The 26,272-nt window shown below is 40.1% G+C and overlaps 1 protein-coding gene across 2 annotated transcripts in view; it reads left to right on the top strand.

Moving 5' to 3' along the window:
• Nucleotides 1-21,932: 21,932 nt before the first annotated feature.
• The window catches only part of dpys (dihydropyrimidinase), a 29,810-nt gene continuing 25,470 nt past the window's right edge, over nucleotides 21,933-26,272 (top strand). The window contains exon 1 of one of the 2 annotated variants that reach the window (XM_017715639.2): nucleotides 21,933-22,450. In XM_017715639.2, coding sequence (XP_017571128.1) covers nucleotides 22,199-22,450 — 252 coding nt within the window. In that variant the 5' untranslated portion in view covers nucleotides 21,933-22,198. Of the gene's footprint in view, nucleotides 22,531-26,272 lie in introns of both variants that reach the window. The other variant, XM_017715640.2, reaches the window with a different exon arrangement.

Below are 26,272 nucleotides of genomic sequence, written 5' to 3'. Positions count from 1 at the left end.
AATCATAACACACTTGCCTAAAACCATGCTGAGTTGTTAAAGCTACATCATGCAAGAATTTGGGATTTGGAGACATCTCTGGTGGAAATATGTATTTTCACACAGTTAAAGGGAAATTCCATTAGGTTCAACCATTAAGATTCAAGGCCATTAATAAGATGTGATATCTGGTGATGTCTGGTGGTGGTAAATCTGACTAATTAATTTTTCTGCGTGGACTATTTTGCCTTACAGAACTTTGCATGTACCTCTCCACCATGAATGGGTTTTGCTGTAACACATAATAGGCCCAAGTCTCACCTCCAAACTGTCATGAAACAATATTTCAAGCATAAGTGTATTTGTAACGTGTAATAACTTTCTGTGATGTTGTTTTTAGAAGCATTAAATGCTTCAGAGATCTGGTTCCTATCATCACCACTGTGAAAAAATCTGACTTGCTTAGTTTCACAAGAATAGCACAAATATAAAAAAGGAATTTCCTTTTAAATTCGACTCCCAATCTGTTTGTCTTTGTTTTTCTTCTATAATTTTGCACTCTGTCTGCATTAAAAATCTCAAAACAACGCCCCCGTAAATGCCTTCAGTGTGCACCCCCCACAAAGCTATCTTGGCTCTTCTCACCTATTTTCAGGCCTGCTTAATTAGAGAGATCATCTCGTCCCTGAGCATGCAGGAAACAACACCGAACACAAAACTGTTTTCTTTTTCTGCAATTATGGAGATCATAATCACCATCGCTGAGAGAGATTCATTTACATTCTCCGTTTGGGGGAATATTGTCATCTCTCTTGGCGCTGAGCGTGTTTTCCTCAGAGACCCTGTGGCTATCTACGGGAAGGATCTCTGCGACATCTCCACCACAGCGCAGCACCTTTCCATATTTATTTAGCTGTCATGTGTATCTGAGCAGATCATTGGGAGCGATAGGTGGAGGAGATGAGAAAATAATTGTTCTCTCAAATGGCTGTTGGGCTCATTTTATAGAAGGAAGGTTCCAGGAAAAGCAGGTAGCGATGATGAAATTGCCTGTACACTCACTGGCCACTTTATTAGAAACACCTACTTTGTACTTCCACTCTCTGGCCACTTTATTAGAAACACTTTCATTGTAGTTCCACTCACTGGCCACTTCATTAGAAACGCCTACCTTGTACTTCCACTCACTGGCCACTTTATTAGAAACACCTTCTTCACCAAGTACACAATCAAACCAATACACTGTTTTATTTCTTTAAAACAAAAACTGTTTTATTTCTTTATTAATTGTTGTTATCATTTTTATGTTAAAAAAGAGCCTCAGAATTTAGTTTTGACTGTAAAAAAATCCGTATCCTGTACCAGAAAGTCTCTACCACAGCATAATGGGAGATTTCTAAAATTAAAAATCAAATAATCAATATGAGCTTTTATCTACCTACTTTTAAGTAAAATAAGGTGGAAATAACATACCAGGCAATAGAACAGCTGAGCAGCCAATTGTCCAATTCCTTTTGAGCCCCTACAATGAAGGGGCTCTGCATGAAATGGTTGCAATTCATGCAGTGTTTACAAGATTTCGACAGTTTGAAGGAATTTGTGGTTCTCAATCCTTTTTGTGTTTATGCCCATCAGATCTCTCACTGCATTACCCAGTATGCATTACACAAATACATCATACAATTATTGGCAACCCCACCCTCCATCACAGCAACACAGAAATCCACTGATTACCTTAGTCAGCTGGAAAAAAACAGTTTAGAACAGGTAAAGTAGTTATATTTCTCATTCATAAAGGTTCAAGGTTTCAAGGTTCATAAATTGTCTTTGGATTCTAGGAAAACTTGATTACTCTAGAACCTTTGCATTACGTAGAGATTCTTTTAAAAGGTTCTTCTCACTCACACGTCTGGGTGGGTCAAACACGAGGCCTATGGGCGAAATTAGGCCCCTGACACAGTCCTATTCAGCCCGCGACATTGTTTTAATTTTCTATTCTTATTAGCCCGTTTCACCCCAAGATGCACTACAGTCCCCAGTATGCACTTCAACATTGTGTGTGCACTGACCCTCAACAACAATCTATGGGCCACCAAAAGAAAAGATGCCTGGTGTCTAGTTAAAGCAAATTAGCAGTTTAATAAAAAAAATATCTAAAACCATTTATTTCTATTAAGAATTATATTGGCCAAGTATTGACTGTCTGTTTATCTGTTAGCTAAATGTTTCGAATAAACAACGGCCAATGGAAAAATCAAATAAAAACCTCCCATTGATTTGCTGAGATTTTTTCCATTTGGCCATTTTAGTGGTTGAGTTTGACACCCCTGGTCTAGAGGAGGGCTAATACAAAGCCCTGGTCTAGAGGAGGGCTAATACAAAGCCCTGGTCTAGAGGAGGGCTAATACAAAGTCCTGGTCTAGTGGAGGGCTAATACAAAGCCCTGGCCTAGAGGAGGACTAATACAAAGCCCTGGTCTAGAGGAGGACTAATACAAAGCCCTGGTCTAGAGGAGGACTAATACAAAGCCCTGGTCTAGAGGAGGGCTAATACAAAGCCCTGGTCTAGAGGAGGGCTAATACAAAGCCCTGGTCTAGAGGAGGGCTAATACAAAGCCCTGGTCTAGAGGAGGGCTAATACAAGGCCCTGGTCTAGAGGAGGGCTAATACAAAGCCCTGGTCTAGAGGAGGGCTAATACAAAGCCCTGGTCTAGAGGAGGGCTAATACAAAGCCCTGGTCTAGTGGAGGGCTAATACAAAGCCCTGGTCTAGAGGAGGGCTAATACAAAGCCCTGGTCTAGAGGAGGGCTAATACAAAGCCCTGGTCTAGTGGAGGGCTAATACAAAGCCCTGGTCTAGAGGAGGGCTAATACAAAGCCCTGGTCTAGAGGAGGGCTAATACAAAGCCCTGGTCTAGAGGAGGGCTAATACAAAGCCCTGGTCTAGAGGAGGACTAATACAAAGCCCTGGTCTAGAGGAGGGCTAATACAAAGCCCTGGTCTAGAGGAGGGCTAATACAAAGCCCTGGTCTAGAGGAGGACTAATACAAAGCCCTGGTCTAGAGGAGGGCTAATACAAAGCCCTGGTCTAGAGGAGGACTAATACAAAGCCCTGGTCTAGAGGAGGGCTAATACAAAGCCCTGGTCTAGAGGAGGGCTAATACAAAGCCCTGGTCTAGAGGAGGGCTAATACAAAGCCCTGGTCTAGAGGAGGACTAATACAAAGCCCTGGTCTAGAGGAGGGCTAATACAAAGCCCTGGTCTAGAGGAGGGCTAATACAAAGCCCTGGTCTAGAGGAGGACTAATACAAAGCCCTGGTCTAGAGGAGGACTAATACAAAGCCCTGGTCTAGTGGAGGGCTAATACAAAGCCCTGGTCTAGAGGAGGACTAATACAAAGCCCTGGTCTAGAGGAGGGCTAATACAAAGCCCTGGTCTAGAGGAGGGCTAATACAAAGCCCTGGTCTAGAGGAGGACTAATACAAAGCCCTGGTCTAGTGGAGGGCTAATACAAAGCCCTGGTCTAGAGGAGGACTAATACAAAGCCCTGGTCTAGTGGAGGGCTAATACAAATCAAACAAAACAACACATGTTCTTGAGCTAAACAGCTGCACAGTACACTCTTTGAAAAGAGTTCTATAATAATAGTAAACAAGACGTTTTGTGACTTGTAACAGTAGTGGAACCCTTCAAAATCAAATCAAAGCAAATCACATTTATTGTCAGATCAACATGAACACAGGTGAGCAGGTGAGTGAAAACTTTAGGCACATAGTTCCTAAAATATGAATACATTAATATACACTAGTATTGCACTTTTTTCCAAATGTACAAGTTTTGGAAAACAGTGCAACATATTTTGTCCATGGTGCTGCATAGAATAATGTTTTTTAAAAACTTTCTTTAAAAACTCATGTATAACCAGGGGAGGACATTTCAACATGTAGGCCATTGTTTTCATAGGAAAAAAATCCACATATGGTTGTTTAATACTGTTTCTACAGCACGTAAACAAACAGAAGTGGCGTTGAATGCACCTCAAGTCCAGCCTACAACCTGCCAGCCAAAAGAAGGTTGTGGTGCGGCAGGGACCGCCCACCCCGTCTCCATGGTAATGAAAGGAAAGGCCGCAATTCATAATAAAAGCGGTTGTATCGTATGGGCGTCTACTCTGTGTACATTTTTGATGATTCATAAGTTTGTTGAAAAGTTCTATAAGTGAGCTCATTTTAAATTGTCTATGATAAATGAACATGTTAACCAGCACGACCCGACTGAGCTAACAGGCGTACTAATGTTAGCCATTCTCTATGCCTTAGATGTGTAGTAATCTTTAATAGGAGTACGAGATATGCTGGTTGAAAACAAAAAGTTTTTGTATATCTATCTATCTATCTATCTATCTATCTATCTATCTATCTATCTATCTATCTATCTATCTATCTATATGCAATATTAGTCCACTTCAGGTCAGAGAACTAGCCTATAACTCATGTTTAGCCACACACTCAGAGTGGCCAACGGTTGGCGAGGGAATCGACTCACTTCAGTCTGCAATGCAGTGTTAACTTAAACAATGCATGGCTACATATTGTGGCGCTGCCACTGGACTTGGGCCAATTGAGGGAGTGGAGAGGAGCACACGGAGGACACCCAGAATGCCGTGCGCCTCTCTGCAGCCTTTGTTTAGCTCAATCTAAGGCGTTAGTTGTTGGTGTTTTAAAGCGGAGATGTGTGAACGTTTTGGTTGTGCTTTTTCTGTCCTTTTGAAGTGTCATCAGCATGATTGAAGTGTTACGTCTGCTTTTTAATGACCTGTCTCTCATTTTGACTCGTGGTTTAGTTCTTGAGGTGAATGATTTTAAGCAAAGCAATGACATCTGCGTTAAGTTTGTATTATTATTTCGTTTTATTTATGTATTGTTACTGTCTGAAATCTCTAAAATGGTAACTTTACAAAAGACGGTAAAAACCTTCTAAACCTTCAATGCAAGACAATGTAAAGAGGTTTTATACCAAGGGATTTTGGAACATTCCTATTGGTCCATTCATCGTGACATTTCCAACAATGTGAAGGACAGCTGCCACGTTCAAATAATGTTCAAAAACAAAAACTCGGCAAAATTGGAAAGAATCGGTGCTGTAGCGTCAGTGCTGAAGTAGACCTGTGGTCATTTTCTGTTTAAGGAAAATTCTCCCTGTTAAAACACTTTAAAGTTCTGTTCTTTTATTCTTTTACTGTTCTTTAGCAGTTGCAGGTAAACAATCCTGAAAACTGGGGGTGCTGCGGCCCCCTCCCCACCCCTACTTCCCGCATCCCTGCATGCATTTTTCAGGTAGTAGTTTAAACTGGAGAATGCTTTTCTTAAAACCATGAGGGACTGAAAACCCGTAGTAAAAAATAGGTGCTAATGTTTGACGTGGACGGAAACCCTGTACCCAGTACAGAGTGGCTAAGTATACGTTCTCTTCTCTTTCTTCCTTCTTTCTTCTCTTCTCGTACCTCCGTGACATTTGGGGCCGAGATGGCCGGGGTCACGTTGTTACCTCTCGCCTAAAGAGGAGTTTAACACGGCGAGGAACTTAAGCCGGCAGAAAATGTCCTGCCTGATTCGGAAAAGCGATAAGTTCAAATATCAGCCTCTCTTCCCTAAACAGGATGTTGTTGCTCCCTGCTTTCAATCTCTGCAGCGTGCTGACCCATAATTCCTTTCTGTCTTTCAAACCGCCGCCATTTAGAGCCTTTCAGAGATGCATCTGCAAGTGAGGATGTCACAAAGGTGCCCTGTTCAGCCACAAAAATGTCTGTACAATAGCTGAGATTGTTTGCATAAGAAGGGGGAGAATGGACAGAGGGAGACAGACAGACAGACAGACAGACAGTAGGAGAAAATGGAGAAAAAGAAAGAGAGGAAAAGAAGGAAGGGAACAGAAAAAGGACCACTGCTGCTCAAGGGTGACATCTAGTGGCCGCACCATGTAAAAAAGATCCTGAACAAACAGCTCAGAGCCGTTTGTCGGACGAAATAGCAGGAAAAAAATGGGTCTAATACTGTGATCAGTATTATTTGTATTGGCTGGGGCCGTCTTTGTTCTCAGATTCATCCAACTTCAATTATAAGAATAGCATTAAAATATCAATTAATTAACTCAATGGTAAGCAGATTGATTCATTCTAAATAAACATCAGATTGCTGCAGCAAATGAGTTCTGCACTAGCAGGGGACTGAGGGGGTGGCAGTTTGTACACGATTATCGGCTGACACGTGTATTCACAAATCTTTTAATTAGCGCAAATAGATAGTACGGAGGCTGCAGTGGAAACTGCGTCACTCGTACAGTGCGCTCGGAGGGGGGAACGCTTTGCAATTATGCAGAGAGATTATGACCTTGAGTTTCTATCACAATCTGCGTGCTGTTTTCATGGGGCCCCATTGTAGGGGTGGCCAATATGACGATATTGCATCATCATCGTGATAAATTAGGTCACGATACTGTTTCGTGGGTATTGTCAGTACTAAACATCTGCATCTGCGTCATAAGAATGACAGATGCAGAGCCTGAACAACAACAACCAGTGTTTACTAACTGCAGAAACTGTACAGTAGCTGATTGGACCAGCACATTATGACGTCATCATATTTTCTTAATTGATTCGTAACAGTTGTTTGATTTTTCCTCTTGTTTCTTCTCACATGGTTTATTTTTTGCAAACCTTGAAGGCAAAAAAAATAAATTTTATATATATATATATATATATATAATTGTAACTACAGTTGTGTGCCAAAGTTTTGGCACCCCTGCTTTTGTTGCTATTATAAGTGAAAATAATTGTAATAGTTTTTAAATGCATGATTGCTGTTTCTGAATTTAACACATTGGGATATTAAAGAATAAAACAAAATGTGGCCTGTGCAAAAGTTATGGCACTCTTTGTATTTTGTGTTTCATTGCTTTCCGCAGTGTAACAAATGAATAGATATCGGCGCACTAAAATTCCAGTTTAGGTTGAAGTTCCCTGTAGGGGATGTGACCAGGGGGTGCTCCAACTTTTGCATACAATTGCAGCACTGCTGTTCGGATGGCACATTTTGTCCATTCTGACTACACATTATGACAAACTGTCGAAAATGGTTCGGCAGTTCAACCTAAAGCAATGACTTCGTATGGTAACGACTAAATTAGCCAGTTTTATTCAACCTCAATAAATACTTTGACTACTTTATTCTCATGTACTAATTTATGTATGTTTTTTTTATTTGAATTAAAGTAGTTCAGTTGTTTGCTACCATATGACGTCATTGTTTTAAGTAGATCTGACGAGCATCTGATGTGCATGTCTCCTCCAGTGAATGAGCTAGTGACCATGCACTGTAAATGATAACCTGTCTTAACACTTAATATACCAGGTCGATTCTGATTTTCCTGTATTGAGGAGACTGAACTGAACCCATTACGTTACGGCTTCATTGTGCTTTTTAACATTAGAGAACTTTAGCTTCAATTAATATTGAATCATTTGTTTGTATCAATGAATCAATTGCTCATTAAAAGGCCCATATAATGCATGTTTCTTGTATATTATTGTTCCCCCGATGGTCCATTTATAACTATTTATTTTGGGTTTATGTGCTAATTATTTTTATGTATCCATTTGCCAACCTGCACCTCATCATTGAGATTGATATACCCTCACTGATGCAACAAAACCTTGTATTTTTGTTATATATTTTACGTAATTTGAAAATGGCAGCAGCTGCTTGCACTGTATTTAAATCATGGCGAATGAACCAATACAAATGCCACAAAATCTTATTTCTTTAACACACATTGAAAATGAATTTCTTCTTTGGTGACGTTGTTCTGGAGATGCAGGGACAATGTATAAATTACTTCTGTTCTCTTTGGATGCCTCGTATTGTGGCTCAGTCAAAAAACAGTCCAGGCTGCAACACTCTTTATGACTTCAGTGTCAAGGGGCAGGACTGAGCTGCTATAGGCTGAGCAGGTGGATATAAGTAAATGTAAGTTTTCCAGGACATGAAAATAGTTCAAAACAGGCTATTTTGTATTGGCATATGTTTTGAAACTTTGACAAACTTTACTACATCAAACTTTACTACATCAAACTTTACTTCATCAAATAACTAATGAAATTTTGGATTTCCATGATATGGGAACTTTAAGAGACACACACATGCACAAAGTTATGAGAAATGTCAAATATTTTCCAAAACATATCCTTAAATCTTGTAGCTTTTCAAGAGAAATGTATTTTAATGTAACACAGTTTTCTTCCATTTCATTTAATGAAATGTCTATGGAGTGAAAAGAGAAACAGGCATTTTCAAATGATATAAAAACACAAAAAGTTATGAGGTTTCAGGCTCACAGTGGAGATAAATTTAGGAAATAAATTACCACATTTTATTGACAATAAGAGAGATGCTAAATATTCACCACTGTTACTTTTATTTGTTCAGATAAAACCCAGCTATTAAGAACTACTTATTCATTTTTCAGTGTGAAGAAAAAAACTGAAGGCATATGTTTAATAGTATGTTATACAGAAGCCTCAGCAACTACATATCATATCAAATACATTATCAAACTCCAAAAATGATAAGAAATAACACTTTTCTGGAGTGGTAGATAATTAATAAATGCTTAACAGAGTATTGGTAGCACATCAGTCAAGTAGCAGTAGTGAAGCATCTTAATACATTGAAGTAAATATCTTGTAGATGTTCTGTCGATTTGTTTTGTAAATATGTTACTTCCATTACACAAAACCTAAGCTTACCAACTTTACCCAACACCTAACCCTCACCCTGGACCTAATCCAAACCCTGACCTGAACCTCTACCCAAAACCTAATCCTAACGCTCACCCTGGCCCTAATCCAAACCCTGACCTTAACCTCAATACTACCCCTAACCCTGGCCCTAATCCTAACCCTAACCTTAACCTCAACCCAAAACCTAATCCTAATGCTGGCCCTAATCCTAACCCTAACCTTACCCAACTTTATCCAAAACATAATCTTACCCCTGGCCCTAATCCTAACCCTAACCTTAACCTCAACCCAAAACCTCATCACCAAAGATGCAGTGAAAACGGGCCTCCTAACAAAACCTAGACCCACAAAACTGTCCCCATCAGATAAACAGCACTTAAATCTTTCATCTTTAAGCTGCTTCAGATCTGACAGATTGCACAGGTGTTTCTGTCCATCCTTCCACTGTGAGAAGACGACTCAGTGCTGTGGGTCTGAAAGGCTGTGTAGCTATTCAAGAAGATGTTACTGAGAAAATAACAGACAAAAAAGAAGAACATTCACACTACAACACCAAACCATTTGAGATGCTGAGTAAACCTTTATGGACTGAGGAGTCTACATTTGGATTGTGAAAAGCAGAAAATGCAATAAACTTCTCAGACTGAACTTAAATAGGCGTGGATAACTATCCCTACAGATTAGTACGAAAATCTGAAAGCAAGTCTCCTGAAAAGAGTGGAAGCTGTAATAAAGACTAGTTGGACAGTAAAAACTGGAAAAATATGGTATTATGTTTACTTACTGAGGCTTCTGTGAAGTTCTCTGTGATTTTATTTGTTTTTATCTTAACATTGAAAAATGAAAAACTTGCTTAATAAAGACTAGCTGGGCTATAACTTTTACACATTGCCGTGTGTGTGTGTGTGTGTGTGTGTCTTCATCTGTCTGCTCTGCAGTGTAAAGCAGAGCTTATCTCAGTTTATGAAATGTCTTTCTGTAGCTGTACACATTTGATATAATGGGAATCAATTGGCACATCAACATACATATCACTTCCCTGCATCTGAATTTCTGCCAAGATGTGTTTAATCTCTTTTTGAACGTACCGAGGTGTGTGTGTGTTGTGTGTGTGTGTTGTGTGTTGTGTGTTGTAGTAGCGGAACAGAGGCAGATGGCAGCAGGCGGCAGTGCGCAGCCGCAGCCCTGGAGCTGCACTCAGCATCTGCACACGCAGAAAAGCCTTCATCACACAGATACCCCTAAAGTGCATGTAATACTTCCTCGATTTAATGCAGTTTTTAATTGGATAGGGGCCCATTATTTTTCAATACAGAAGGGGCAGTGAGGCACGTAAAGCTCTTGAATATTTTTGCAAATCGTGTTCGACGGCACAATGATTAGCCGTGGCACTAAATTTGCCTCGCAAAATGAAAAGCAAACTTCATGCAAGGCGTAATTTAATTGTTTCCCTTCACATCTGCCGCCTCCCATTGTTGGAAGCTTAACGTTTTTTTCCTTTCTTTTTTTTTTCCGAGTCTGCTTAACCTCTGATGCGATGCTCAACATGCCACACTGTGCCATGTTTGGGAGAATCAGGGGGTTGGCACACGCCCTTCAAGAAAACACAGAGTCGACTGTGGAAACATGCACATCATGGAGTCATAATATGTCATCATTACATGGCCCGTTATGTCCCAAAAAAATACCAGTTATATACTATCGTCCTGTTGGGACAAAACCTTGCATCTCCACTTTGTAGGCCTTTTTATTTTCTAACAGAAATAGAAAAACGGCAGTTGCTCTTAAAATTTTTAAAAATGTCATCATGCAGAAATGCTTTAAAATTACTTAGAAAATACCTTATTTTATTAACTTCCTTTTAAAGTGAAGAAGATTTTGTTCTTCCTCTTGTATAGTTGAGTCATTCTGTGGAAACGTCTACAGATATATTACACTTGGAAAACATGTCAGGGTTACAATTTATTTCTATTTTGAGAAATCAAAATAGCAATATTGTTTTTTTTTCTTCAAACCAGTTGTACAGAATTCCAAGCACCACAGAAGGCTGAGTGGCATATTTTGATGTAAAAAAAAAACATGTTTTTCTGTGATTTTAACTGCAACAATCTATACATGACTATAAAATATATGATTTAAATGACAAAGAAAACATATGCCAAATAAATATTATAAAATACATAATGAAAGTTCCCCAGGAGTCGTGTCAGTGGCGTTACTACGTAACAAAAAATCTCTTATTTTGAAATAAATATCACACTGATGACGTCGCTCGACTTCCTTTTACCTGTTTTCTGAGGATCTATGTAGAAAAGCACATGGTGAGTCCACTGTGTCTTTCAGTTATCAGAGATTTTCTCATTTAGCTCATGATTTTATATGAAGCTTTTAGCTGACGTCACTGGTGTGACCGACTTTATTCTGAGGTAATTGTGAAAAAATAGAGCACAAATGGATTAAATTACATATTTTAGTGGAGATTCCATGATCCAACATGTGGTTTGATGCTCTGTAGCAGCCGTTTTTTAAAATGCATTTGTCATCAAAAATGCCACTAGTGTTACCTTTCTTATGTGGAACACCAATGACGAGCAGTAACACCAGTGACTTCTATGGGTAGATATGATATATACATGTTTTATACTATTATTTACCAAATCTTTATCAAATGCAGGTGTACTATTATATATCAGTTTATTAGCAGTTATATACTATTACATTACATACCATATGATACTATCATACACCATTACATTTTATGCTGTTATTCTCTGTCAAATACATATTATTATACTAGTTATATACTGTTATGTGCCCTTTTATAACTGTTACATTATTACATACATTATATATTATTACATGCCATATTTTACAATCATAAACCATCACATTTTATGCCAATATTTACACATCAAATACCTTTGCATATCATTGTATACCAGTTATGTGTTATTACATACACTTTTTCTATTACATGTCATCTCATACAATCAAATGCCATCACATTTTAAGCCATTTTTCCACCAAATACCATAACACCATTATAACCCAGTTATATACTTGTACATACCAGTTTTATACCATTACATAAAATTATGTACTAGTATATACCGTCATATGCTGGCATATGTCTTTATGCCATTATTTACCACCAAATACCATTATATTCTACTTATGTACTATTATATATAATTATATATCAATTATTTGCTGTTGCAACCATTATATGGCAGTTATATATTATTATACACATTGTATGTTATTCTGAAATAGTAGATACCACTATATACCAGTTATATACTATTGTATGCCATTATATACCAGTTAAATACTATTACATACTATAGCATATGCCATCACATACCATCACATTTCATATCTTATATTTATGCATGACTATATGTTAGGGTTGTGTGGATTGAACTCAATGACAGTAAACATAAGAACTGCCTGTATTAGGTGATTTCAACCAATCAGAAGCAAGCAAATGCCTGGCAGTGCAACACCAAATACTAAGGGGGTATTAAGATGTCACGCTTCATCTCATAAAATGTGGTGATGGTGGTCTTCTGAGCAAAACATAAAGGTCTTCGGTGAGTGGCAAAAATGTAAGGCTTTATTTCATAACGTGTCGATGAAAACTATATTAGCATTTGCTGCATTGACAATATTTCCCATTTCCGTCTGCGTCCATGTTATTGCCATATTAACATTGTTTGTCTTCTCATTAGACTGTATTGAACATTTAATCCACTAATATAAAACTACAGACATGTTTATACCTGCAGTCTGAAAACGATGTACATGTTGTGATTCAGTATTCGCTTATGAAATCAAACTATTGTGTTGTTCATCTTTGCTTTTCACTCACGGTGTAAAACACCTGATTTAGGAAAGCTGTTCAATGTTACAAATCATTACTCACTGCTGCAGAGCCACACACTCTGCTCTTACTGGAGGTGAATGCTGCCATCTGGTGCTACACAGGCTTATATCACTCCATTTGACCACACAGCTTTGTCTGATTTGACTGCAGTTATACTCAGTTTGAATGCTTCAGTAAAGCTAAACACAGTGTTAGCCAATTAGGAATGTAAAATTTCAGGCTTATTACACACTAAGGCTTATCATTCAGAAACTACAGGGACTTCAATGCAAACTGGTTGAGCTATTCTTACTTTACAGAAATGTGTAATAAAACTTTGGGTCTGCCTTTGGGCCCTGGCCCTTTTAAAGGGGTTAATCAAGAAAGCTGCCTTATCCAAATTCATGTTTAGAATAAGGTTCCTCAAAGATCATCATCATACCCTTTGTTCTAAAAATCCCTTTTTTTCATAGAGAAAAGGGCAGTTCAGGCCGACCTAATGCTGTAAGTTTAGAGCAATGTGCATGTGAGCTCAGGTAGACCCTGGAAAAGTTCATTTTTTCACCGAAGGAGTCAATTTCACACTGATTTCACTCCACTTGCCGAAAAGGCGTTCATTTCTGAATGTTTCGCAAGTGTTGCGTGTGAAGTGGACGTTAAAGCCTCTGAGACTGCTCCCCAGAGCAGTGCTGTTTTAGAAACTGTGGGGGTTCTGAGCAACATGCTACTTGGAGGTCCCTCAAGCCACCTCAATCCTACCTCAATCAAAAAAGGTTCTATATAGAACCATCTACAGCACATTCTCCATCAATTTAAAGAATGCTTTCACAATGCAAAGAACCCTTTAACCATGCAAAGTGTTCTTTGAACATTCATGGTTCTATTCAGAACCATTGTCTATGCTAAAGAATACTTGAACACTTCAAGAATCATATTTTTTAAATGTTTACTGGTCAAATTACATGTTGTGTTGATTTTCTACATGATGGTTAACACATCGTCTACAAGGAACTTAGTTCTGCATGTTTTAGTGTACAATTTATATATATAAATATATATATGTGTATATGTATTCGCATGCATATGAAATTGAGTGAGATCCCATTCTTAATCCATAGGGTTTAATATAATGTCGGCCCACCCTTTGCAGCTATAACAGCTTCAACTCTTCTGGGAAGGCTTTCCACAAGGGTTAGGAGTGTGTTTATGGGAATTTTTGACCAATCTTCCAGAAGCACATTTGTGAGGTCAGACACTGATGTTGGATGAAAAGGCGTGGCTCACAGTCTCCACTCTAATTCATCCCAAAGGTGTTCTAGTGGGTTGAGGTCAGGACTCTGTGCAGGCTAGTCAAGTTCTTCCACACCAAACCTGCTCATCCACATCTTTATGGACCTGCTTTGTGCAGTGCAGCACAGTCATGTTGGAACAGGAAGGGGCCGTCCCCAAACTCTTGGTGCTGAAGCATTAAGAGTTCCTTTCACTGGAACTAAGGGGCCGAGCCCAACTCCTGAAAAACACCCCCATGCCATAATCCCCCCTCAACCAAACTTTACACTTGGCACAATGCAGTCAGGCAAGTACTGTTCTCCTGGCAACCACTAAACCCAGACTCATCTATCAGATTGCCAGATGGAGAAGCGTGATTGGTCACTCCAGAGAACACGTCTCCACTGCTCTAGAGTCCACTGGCGGTACTTTACACCACTGCATTCAACGCTTTGCATTGTGCTTGGTGATGTAAGGCTTGGATGCAGCTACTCGGCCATGGAAACCCATTCCATGAAGCTCTCTACGCTGTTCTTGAGCTGATCTGAAGGCCACATGAAGTTTGGAGGTCTGTAGTGATTGACTCTGCAGAAAGTTGGTGACCTCTGCGCACTATACGCCTCAGCATCCGCTGACCACGCTCTGTCATTTTACGTGGCTGACCACTTCGTGGCTGAGTTGCTGTTGTTCCCAATCTGTACCACTTTGTTATAATACCACTGACAGTTGACTGTGGAATATTTAGTAGTGAAGAAATTTCACGACTGGACTTGTTGCACAGGTGGCGTCCGATCACGGCACCACGCTGGAATTCTCTCACTAATGTAAAAGCAATCTGCAGGCCTAGGGGCTTGGCTTTATACACCTGTGGCCATGGAAGTGACTGGAACACCTGAATTCAGTGATTTGGATGGGTAACTGAGTGTTTGTGCCAATATAGTGTGTGTGAGTGTTACACTTTTGCTTTTTTGGGTCTACGTCCCACCAGGGCAGAGCCTGTGAACTCCACCCACATCATCACACTGATAACAAATGAACACAAATTCCCACCTCTTGCAGGCTGGTCCCTCTATGAAAGATCAAATTATACAGATTTTCAGCTCAATTAAAAAAATACAGATTAAACAATTCCTAAAAGTGCAGTTTCACAAAAAGCATTCAGCAACTGACCATTTGCTTGTATGACAACTATGTGGAGTCAATGAGTTTTATGGTCTTTTCTAAATACAAAGGAAGATATCCAAATGATTGACCTTGGTAATTCAAAGGACACTGCAGACAGTAGATAGACATGATGTTGAGGGTATGCTGCCGTTTTCCTTTAACACCAGTCCAAGGTATGGGGCCCTAATGAAGTCATATTCTCTTAAGAATGTTCAGTAACACTGAAAAAGAGAAAGGAGACTAAAAGAGCTGCAGCGATGTGCAGAGGTGCTGTGCTGCTACCAAGACTTTCTCGTTAGCATTTCCTACACTGATTGCTCTTCACATCGCACTGCAAATCCTCTTAAGGCATGCAGTAGTGTTTACTGTGTGTGTGTGTGTGTGTGTGTGTGTGTGTGTGTGTGTGTGTGAGAGAGAGAGAGAGAGAGAGAGAGAGAGGGAGAGAAAGAGAGAGAGAGGTATTTGTAAGCCCAGAGGACTTGCTTATCTCACTAGTACATGCATCTTTGTCTCTCTGGAGCGTTTCGCCTTTCTATTTTCTTTAAGAAGCGAAAACAAATAAAGTTGCAAAAAGATGACGTGACATTGACGACGTTTCCCCTGCGCTGAATGGGCTAAAGCAGGCTGCAGATAGGGGGACGCTGCTGTTCACTAGCTGATGCAACCCAGCCATGGGCCTGGATGTCACACCACAACATATAATGAATTAATAAACAGGGCAGGGCAGAACAGATATTATTCACATGTTTTAGTAAGACACAGTGAGTACTGATAGCACATATATGACCAGTGTAGCCTTTGTGATGCCACTGGCAATCACTGCATATCGCTGCCCTCTGAACAAAACCTTGTATCCTCATTTTTGAAGTTTTTGTTGTTTCGGGCATAATTTGAAAATGCCTATTGGCTTTTACATTGTATGTAAATTTTATGATCAATGGAGCAAAAGAATTGTCCCAAAGTTACATGGAAAACCGTCTGGTTCCATTGACTTACATTAAAAGTAAAGTACGTTTATTCCTTCTCCTGTAAAGTTACTATTTTGGTAGATAAAAGGTTTTGTTCCAACAACAACAATATGCTACTATACTGTAGGCAAGTACAGCCACTAATAGTGCTTAAGTGGGATAGATATTATAATTTAATATTTTATTTGTTGGGTTATGTCGCATCCTGTGGCTCAGTATGCATCCCTCAGTCTCATCAGCTGTTTTTTGTTTACATCCATCAATGTTCTCTCACTACAATACCCAGCATGCAATACACAAATATGCTGTATGGCCAAATGCATGTGCACACCTGACAATCTCACATTTATGAGCTTGTTGGACATGCCATTCCAAAACCATGGTTATCAATACTGTGCTGCCCTCACTTGTGCAAAATAAATAAAAAAAAACTGCTACTCTTCTGGGAAGCTTTCCACAAGATTTTGGAGTGTATCTGTGAGATTTTGTGCACATTTAGTCAAAAGAGCATTTGTGAGGTCAAGCACTGATGTTGGATGAGAAGGCCTGGCTCGCAGTTGATGTTCCAGTTCATCCTAAGGTCAGGGCTCTGTGCAGGCTACTGGAATTTCTTCACACTATACCCGTGATGCTGGAACAGAAAAGGCTCTTCCCCAAACTGTTGCTGCAAAGTTGGAAGCAAATTATTGTCTAAAATGTCTTTGTGTACTGTAGCATTAACTTCACTCTTTACTGGAAGTGAAAGGCCCAAAGCAAGAAAAACAGCCCCAGCCTATTATCCCTCCTCCACCAAACTTTACTGTTGGCACCATGCATTCCAGTAAGTAGCATTTTCCTGACATATGCCAAACCCAGATTTATCCATCAGACTGCTAGATAGCGAAGCGTGATTCGTTGAGTTAAGTATTTATTGTAATGTATTGTACTGCACTTATTGAAATGTATTGTACTGCACTGTGTTTAACTGTTTCTTTTTCTCTAGGTATCAACATGGGCTTTTGTGTCTAGGAATATCTGAGCTCATGACTAGCTTTTTCTCTAACCTATTGTAACTAGCAACGTCACTCTGGATAAGAGTGTGGCGGTACTTTACACCATTCCAGCTGACACTTGGCATTGCACATAGTGATCTCACCCTTGAAAAGTCTCTAGTTGTTGCTGGTGGGTTTCTAATGAAGGTTTGGCTTTTTTTTAGATGGGTTGACATCAGAGTGTAAAGGATTCTAATTATTTAACATGTGACCTGGGACCCTTTTCAAAAGGTTCTATATAGAGCCAGTTTCTTTACTAAAGAACCTTGGAAGAACCATCTTTTTTGAGTTTGTGGGTGACCAGCTAAACCAGCACCAGACCAGCACATGACTGATTGTGTGCTGTGTTTTTTCCAGCAGCGATGGTGCAAGCCAAGAGGCACGAGCTACTCTTTTTGTCGGTGAAGATTCCAAGTCATCCAGGTTACTGAAAGTCCAGCAGCAGTAAAATATGAACTTCTTAAATATGTTTTGATGTTACTCCTTCAAGAACACATAGAAGTCCAGTTGTTTTGACTAAACTACACTCCTGCTGATGGTTTTGTCCTGGTTAGAGTCCAGATGTAATAGAGGATATTGGGTCTCTCATTGAACACAAACTAGCTCAGCAATGTTTTTCAACTGTGTGAAGCCATCAATGCTCAGTGGAAATACACTCACCGGTCACTTTATTAGGTACACTGCTAGTAAAAGGTTGGACCCCCTGTTGCCTTCAGAACTGCCTTAATTCTTTGTGGCATACTTTCAACAAGGTGTTGGAAACGTTCCTCAGAGATTCTGGTTGGTTATTTGAGTTACTGTTGCCTTTCTATCATCTGGAACCAGTCTGCCCATTCTCCTCTGACCTCTCACATCAACAAGGCATTTTCGTCCACACAACTGACCGCTCGCTGGATATTTTCTCTGTAAACCCTAGAGATGGTTGTGTGTGAAAATCCCAGTAGATCAGCAGTTTCTGAAATACTCAGACCAGCCCGTCTGGCACCAACAACCACGCCACGTTCAAAGTCCCTTAATTCCCCTTTCTTCCCCGTTCTGATGCTCGGTCTGCACTTCAGCAAGTTGTCTTGACCACCTCTACATGCCTAAATGCATTGAGTTACAGCCATGTGATTAGCTGATTAGCTATTTGTGTTAACAAGCAATTGAACAAGTGTACCTAATAAAGTGGCCGGTGAGTGTATATTGAGTGTATATATTCTGTAAAAGGTTATCTGCAAGGTTAACCACAAGATTTCAACATTTAAAGAAATTAAAGGGAAACATTTCTCAGTGTCACCCACCCCTCCAGCCATGACTTTCGGGACTCCAGTTCTCAGAACCCCCTGGGTGATCATGTGACATCAAGGCCACCCAGTTCCACCTATCAAAGATCAGCATCACAGGACAATTGATGTTTTTCACCTGTGTATGTTACTATATCCAGTTAGCCCAGGCTTTAGGCTTTGTCAGTTAAAAGGTTTTGTTTTGTCTAAAGAGCTACAGAGCATTCTTATCAGTGTTGTTCCTTGTGTATCTGACCCTTTGTATTTATTGACTTTGCCTATTGCCTGTTCCCTTTGTGGATTTCGGTTGCCTGGATGTTTGCTCATGATTGCTTATTTTGGAACTGACCTTTGCCTGTTTTTTTTACTTCAATTGCAGATTGTGGACAAACAAGTAAAGCCTATTTTCATCTTTTAAACATGAGCGCTTGACTAATCTGTCCTGTTACACTCATACTAAGTCACTTTATCTGTTTGTTTAATGATTTGCTGTTAAAACCATTAAAAGTATGGCAATTTGGGCCTATTTTATGCCCAGGAGTCTAGTACCAGACCGCATTTCCTTTCATTTACAGTTCCAGAGCCTTTTGCCAAAAGATTTGTATGTTTTCAGTCAAACCTATTAATTTTACCCACAAGTTGGCTGAAATAGCTGAGAACTGAAAAAAAGAACAGCTTTACAGATCACTTTTTTATGCTCAATGAACCTCTTCTGATCCAATGTATGTTTGACCAGCACCCTTGTGGCAGAATTAATAAGAACTTGCTCTAATTCCAAGTGAAAAGTAATTTGAGGTCAAACATATGGAATAAAAAATGATGATGCTGACAATAGTATTTCAAAATAACAACTAATTTTGTTCAAATATTGTCTTATTTTGAAGAATTTTTAGAATAGAATTTTTGCATCAGAATAATTGTCCTCAAACTTTAACTCATTATTTTAACATGATATGTCAGAATATTTACTTAAGTCAAAATTAGATTTAAATAAGTAAAATACGTTATTAGTTGACATCCAGACAAAACATCTGGAAAAAAAGGCAAAAACATTGACGTATTGCGAGCATTATTTAGCCTTAAACTGACTAGCAGAACATAACTAACAGTGAATGTCCAGTGGAGACCCTGTTGGTGTTGACTCATTCATGTAATGGGCTCCCTGTCATTAATGTACTAAACTGGTTTGTACTTTTGTTGCCTAATAACAGTGAAGGAGAGCTGCTAAACCTAAGATATTATTAGTGGAGAAAGAAGGAGAAAAAATAAAGGTTATGATTGAAGCATGATTGATGTCTGCCCTGCGATGGACTGGCGTCCCATCCAGGGTGTATCCTGCCTTCCGCCCGAAGACTGCTGGGATAGGCTCCAGCATCCCCCCGCGACCCTGACGGAGAAGCGGCTTAGAAAATGGATGGATGGATGGATGATTGATGTCTGTTAGCCATGAGGAATGTGTGTTTGAGGCTTCACTGGGGGAAAGGGATGATGACCGTCCTCGTGAGAAAAGAGTCATGACATCAAAGACATGACAAGATCTCTTGATTTCGTTGTTGGTTACGCTTTTTTGGTTTCCTGATTTCTGTGTTTTTGTTGGTTTCACTCAGACTGATATGTATAGTAGTGTCGGCGCAGAAGAAGACACAGAGTCTGCCATTTTCTGTCAGGAAAATACTCTTTATTGAAACACAGGCAGAAAGTGGATCTGAAATTCATGAGGAAATGAAAGAAAGTCCACCACCAAAGAAACACACCAGTTTCCCTGCGAATTAAGGCAAAAGCATCCAAACCATACAGGCATCTTAAACTATACATTAATTGTGCTTTTTAACTGGGAGTGCGACACATTCTGAGAAACACTTAGCATGGCCAACCCACACAGCCTGAACAAAGTCCCTGAAGGGGCACATATTCCTGGACTATCCACTGCGACCAGCACTTGTCCTGTGAGGTGCTTCTTCCTCAGCAGCAAGCACCCCCAGTCCTCTCTTGGGGCTGTGTACTTGGTGTAGTAGATCCTTGGCATACCCTGATGTGGGTGCGCTGTCCTCCTCTGAGCACAGCTGTGACATCCGTGCGGCAGCTTGACCATGCCTATTCCAGTTGTTCCATGCATTGCATCCAGCACTGTCGTCATCAGGCTGGACACTAAGGATGAGTTTTGCCCTCTTTCCTTGGTGGCAGCTTCTCAAGTAGCAACACATTCAGGAATTTTTCCTTTTTACGCAGAATATACCTGTCAAACCATTGTGCTCAGCTTGACCTGCACAGTTATCTGCAATCATTTTAGCCTTTGCCTCTCTAGGAGCAGCCACCTGGCATTGCTGGAGGGCTGTGGTCAACACCAGTTGTGCTATCCCCTCTGAAGCAACACAGCTGCGTTGCGATGACGGCCACCATCTAGCTGTAATACCAGGTGAACAATTGCAGCTGTTCGGAGTACAGCTCCCAGGCACCTTGACCGTAGCATGGTAAGTAGACATGAGCTGTCTCTCTCTCTCTCTCCCTGGGTACCAGATGGGCTCTGCTGCCAAACCTCACTGCGCTGTTTCTTTTGCTGTCTTCCTCAGCCAGCCACCTCAATCTCAGCTGCCTGGGCCTTTCCAGGTGGTGGCACCCTCTTCCTTAGAGCTATATCTTTTTCACCACAAACTTTCAAATTTAATGATGACCAATTCAGCTCTCCCATCTAAGCAGCTATATCCCACTACTGACACCAGTGTAGCATCAGCACAGAATACTGAAGTCTGACATTTTCTGTTAGGAAATTTCTCTGAAACTAAAACTCACAGGGAAATGAGGGGAAGGTCATCAAGAGAGAAACACAGTTCAAAGATGGTGAATGTTTAAACAGACTACAGAAGAAAGATCAAAAACACAACCAAAACGTGCACACATCTTAAATTTTTAACACAGAGTGTGGCCACTTTGTATGGCCACACCCCCAAAGCTCCTGTGGTGGATTTATAAGAAAACCTCATATCTCCAGAATGATAACTTTACAGGAAAGGAAAAAAACCTACTTTTCATTTAATGTAAGTCAATGAAACCATGATTTTGTCCAAGACATTTTGGGCCATTTCTTTTGGTCCATTTTTGATTAAATTTACACACAATATAAAGAGCAACAGGTATTTTGAAATGATGTGTGTATGTGTGTGTGTATGCATATATATATATATATATATATATATATATATATATATATATATATATATATATATGTAATCACATCAAAAATTGCACACACACACACACACACACACACACACACATAAACAACAAATTACTACAGTGAGTCCACAAACTATGATAATGTGGCCACAAATTACTATATAGAGGCCAGACATTACTACACTGCGCCACAAATTACTATATTGAAGCCAATAATTTATATATTGAGGCAACAAATTAATATATTGAGGCCACAAATTACTAACGGCACAAGTTAGGAGAAACGTAACTCGTGGCTTCAGTATATTAACTTGTGCCCACGCCTTATTAAAAATGATCTCCATGTCACCGTTAAGGATAGCTCATGAGTTGATGACATGTGGGCGGATCTTTTTCAGACTATCTGGGGCAGACTTCACTAAAAAGGGGTCGAGCTGAGAGGCAGATTAGAGACTAGTGCGCCTGCAGTCCGTTAGTTCTAAGTCTGCACACCAGAATACCTACAGTACTTATTTTTAAGCCTGTAGTCGAGCGTGTTATGTTTCTTTAGTCATAAAATTAGGTTCCTGTCCCTTGCTGATTTAGAAGAGGGAGTAAACTTCGCTGGGTCACAGAAATAAACTACGCAATAACTTCATCACGGCATAATAACAGGTTTATCGGGCTATACGAGGCCAAATAGCTAAGTATGACGGATCAGTGCCGGATTGTGATAAAAGGAGGTAAGGTCGTGAATGAGGACCGCTCGGAGACGGCGGATGTTCTGCTTGAAGACGGGCTCATCCAGGCTGTGGGCCCTAACCTGCAGGTACCACCCGGAACGCGGGTGATCGATGCCTGCGGGAAGCTGGTGTTGCCCGGAGGAATAGACACGCACACGCACATGGAGCTGGCCTTCATGGGAACCGTGGCTGTGGACGATTTCCACACCGGGACCAAGGTACCAAACAACCCCCCTGAAGACACAGACCCCACCAGCCATAATCAAGACTGAGGCGTTTTACTAGATCCACAGCAGCGGTCAGTGTTTAATGGACTCTGAACAGTTCAAGAGTTCATTCAGCACAGTAACTTCTTTAACTTTATTTATGGGTCATGAGATGAGATGAGGGTCGAGCCCACGGCAAGCAGTCTGTTCATGTTTGTTCATGCTTAAATATGTGCACTTGTTTGCAAAGGTGTGTGTGTGTGTGTGTGTGTGTGTGTGTGTATAATGAATAGTGATTTTCTGGATGTTTTTAGTGTGTTTGTGTGTTTGTTTACCCATTTCCAAGCCTCTCCTCGGGGAAGCCCAGTATTATATGTAGTTAAAAAGCAGCTCCTGGTTTGAATCAGTGCTCAGTAAATTGAGCTCATGATATAATTGATGATATTAACGAGTCTCTGTGGCGGCTGTGAAGGTGTCAAGGAAAAATATGGACCCGAGAAATTCTTGTTACTTTTTATAGTTTTTATGTTTATTTGAATTATGAATACGACATTATTCTAATGTATATCGTGATAAACTCACTGCTAAGGTCATTTGCTTGGATGCCTAAAACTTTCACACAGTACTGTATATATGTGTGAGTGTGTGTGTGTATGTGTGTGTGTGTGTGTGTGTGTGTGTATATATATATATATATATATATATATTTTATTTTATTTTTTCTCTCTTTATATTGCATGTAAATTTAATCAAAGATGGATCAAAAGAAACGGCCAAAAATGAGTTGGAAAAATTCTGGTTCCATTGACTTACATTAAAGGAAAAGTATGTTTGTTTTCTTGTCCTGTAAAGTTACTATTTTGGAGATACAAGGTTTTCTAACTGACAACAGATAATGTGTGTGTGTGTGTGTGTGTGTGTGTGTGTGTGTGTGTGTGTGTGTGTGTATATCTCCCATAGACAGTCATCGAAGTTCAATCTCAAATATTACTACATAAAAGTTTTTACAATCTTTTTGCATCAATAAATTATTAAGATGTAAACAAGTCATTCAGAGTGATTTGATGTGAAATGCTCTGTTCCACACAGACATACAAGTCAGAGTTGTTTACAGTGGTGATGAAAGGAGCCAGACGTCTGAAGAGTTTAACCCTTGAAAATCCCAGGCTTATCACATACTAAGACTTATTATTCAGAAACAACAGGGACTTCAATGCTAGTTGAGCTGTTCTTATGTTATAGAAGTGTGTAATAAAACTTTGGGCCCATCCGCAGGTCCTGGCCATGTAAGGGCTTAATGCCTCTAAAATCTCCCAAAAAGCTGTTACATACCTGATGTTTTAGGTCAAAATCTTATCACAAAACCAAAAGCAAGTTCTTTTGAGGTACATGCAGAGTGTTGTAAGACAAAATAGTGCCAAAAGAATTTTTTTAGATTTACCACCATCATCAACATTGCATGTAAAAACACATGCAGTTTCACTGGTTGTTGTGTAGGGTTACTTGTTTCGACTGTGCTTCATTTCAGTAAACGACTTTGTTTACATCTTAATGATTGTATGTAAATTCTTCAGAGGAGATTATTTCAAAATCTGGTCATTTTGCTTTCATTCAACACTGATTATTTGTTGTTTCTCTGTATGTCAAGCATAACGTAGCCTGTCACACAAAAAGACAGAGAAAAGTTTATTTTATGATTTTTTTTGCAATGTTAACCTAAATGTCATGTAATGAACTGTGAAAAAAACTGATATTAGAGGCTTCAGCTGGATAACAGGAAGCGTGGCAGCTAATTGGAAATATTCCTCCCATTATTTTGCATAAAAATCTAAAATAGGTCAGTGATGTGGAAAAATCTGTAAGAGCAATAAGTAACTGAAAAAAAAAGATTCCTTGACATGAAAACATCTAATTAGCATGTCCATTTGGCACCGATCTTGTGGAATGACTCCTTCTTTTGGCTAAAACTGTGTTGCTGTAAACGAGTTTTATTCATGTGCAACTCTGTTGACACTTTTGAATCATTAAAATTCATTCTAGGATTATGATACCAGAATTTTGATATTTTGATACTGGCTTGATACCAAAACAGTACAAAACTTTGATAACACTCATCATTGTCTGAACACCAGTAGTGTGCTCCATTCTGAAGGCAGCTGCCTAACTAGCCACAAGGCGGCTCTCTTACCGGGCAGCATTTTAACTCTGAGCCGCTCCTCTTCCTCAGCGCCTCAGAAGGCCGCTCCTCTTAGTCAGCTCCTCAGAAGGCCGCTCCTCTTCCTCAGCACCACAGACAGTCGCTCCTCTTACTCAGCCCCTCAGACAGCTGCTCCTTTTCCTCAGCGCCTCAGGCAGTCGCTCCTCTTCCTTAGTGCCTCAGACAGTCGCTCCTCTTACTCAGCCCCTCAGACAGCTGCTCCTTTTCCTCAGCCCCTCAGACAGCCGCTCCTCTTCCTCAGCACCTCACACAGTCGCTCCTCTTCCTCAGCCCCCCAGACAGCCACTCCTCTTCCTCAGCCTCTCAGGCAGCACCTCTCCACTTCTGTAATGTTTGTTCCTGAGGACAGAAAATGTCCCTAAATACCGACGATAAACGAAACTAAACGCTACGAAACAGTGAACAGCCAGGATTTTAAACAGGACTCTCTTGTTTTAAAGAGCCGGCGTTTACACGGTTAGCTCAAACTGCCAGAATTTCACCACAGGAACAGGAACGCACCACAAATATTTATTGGACTGAGCACGAGCAGACTGAGCAGTTTAGTTGCTTATATGTATGCAGGGGGAAAGCCTTTAAATTTACAGTATGGAGAGGATGTTTAAACCTTAAAAATCTTGAGTGTTATGAAAATAGCTGGTAAACTGATAAGACCTCGCTCAGACACGACCAGTGGGTTATTTACAAGGCAAGAGCTATATTGGGCAACATGGAGCACCTTCTTCATTTCCACCAACAGTGTCAGTGTCGGAGTCAGAGGGCCTCGGTACAAGTGAAATAGAAAGAAGCACAAGCGATAGCATTACACGTCCAATTGTTTTTCATATTTAAGTTCTTGTGACGTAACAGCCTGTGCATGGTTTGAACCATGCGTTCAGCACATGGCTGTAATATGAGAAGAGATTGCTTGACAGGAAGGGGGGAAAACTGACAGCTTTGCTTAGAGTTCTGAGAGAATCCCTCCTTTCCTTGATGAATAAGGCTTGGGCTGAGAGAGGACAAAAGAACAGGAAGAAAGTGGGTTGGTGGTGGGGTGTGAAACCTTTGTAACAGAAAACAGAGAAAGTTATAGGATGTCAGATTGGAAGGAGGAGGAGCTTCAGGCATGGGGATCCTCCCAAAAATAACTTCATTTAATTCATCACAGTTGCAATGGGAATTCAAAACACTAACCCAGGGGTCAGCACGCATACTACAGCTGGAATGAGTGAGAAGGTATTCCAAACTCAAGACTAGTTAAGTTAGGGTTGAGTAATATAGGTTAGTTAAGTTGGCTAATCAAAGTGTTGGGAGTGAGTCAACTTTGATGTTTGTGGAAGCCTTGAATAACCCAGGTAGCAAAATATTTCTCGCCCACATCCTGGGTTTGTTCTGAGTCAGTATACGTCTGGGTTCGTGGCCCATATCTGGACCACACACTGTACAGTGAGTAGAACTGACAAATGTGGCCTAAACCTGGCCTAACTACATTGTTGGTCCACAAGATTTACGCCAAAATTGGCCTGCAGGACCTGCAACGAGAAGAATTGTGCTATTTAAAACCCATCAATGGAACCACAAAAGATGAGGACTTGGCTAGAACCTATCTTTCTGCAAACTCACTCTGCATGGACTCT

Source organism: Pygocentrus nattereri, chromosome 24 (assembly GCF_015220715.1).
Source record: "Pygocentrus nattereri isolate fPygNat1 chromosome 24, fPygNat1.pri, whole genome shotgun sequence".
Lineage (NCBI taxonomy): Eukaryota > Metazoa > Chordata > Actinopteri > Characiformes > Serrasalmidae > Pygocentrus > Pygocentrus nattereri.
The sequence above is the reverse complement of the archived record's forward strand: the minus strand, read 5'-3'. Positions and strand labels throughout refer to the sequence as shown.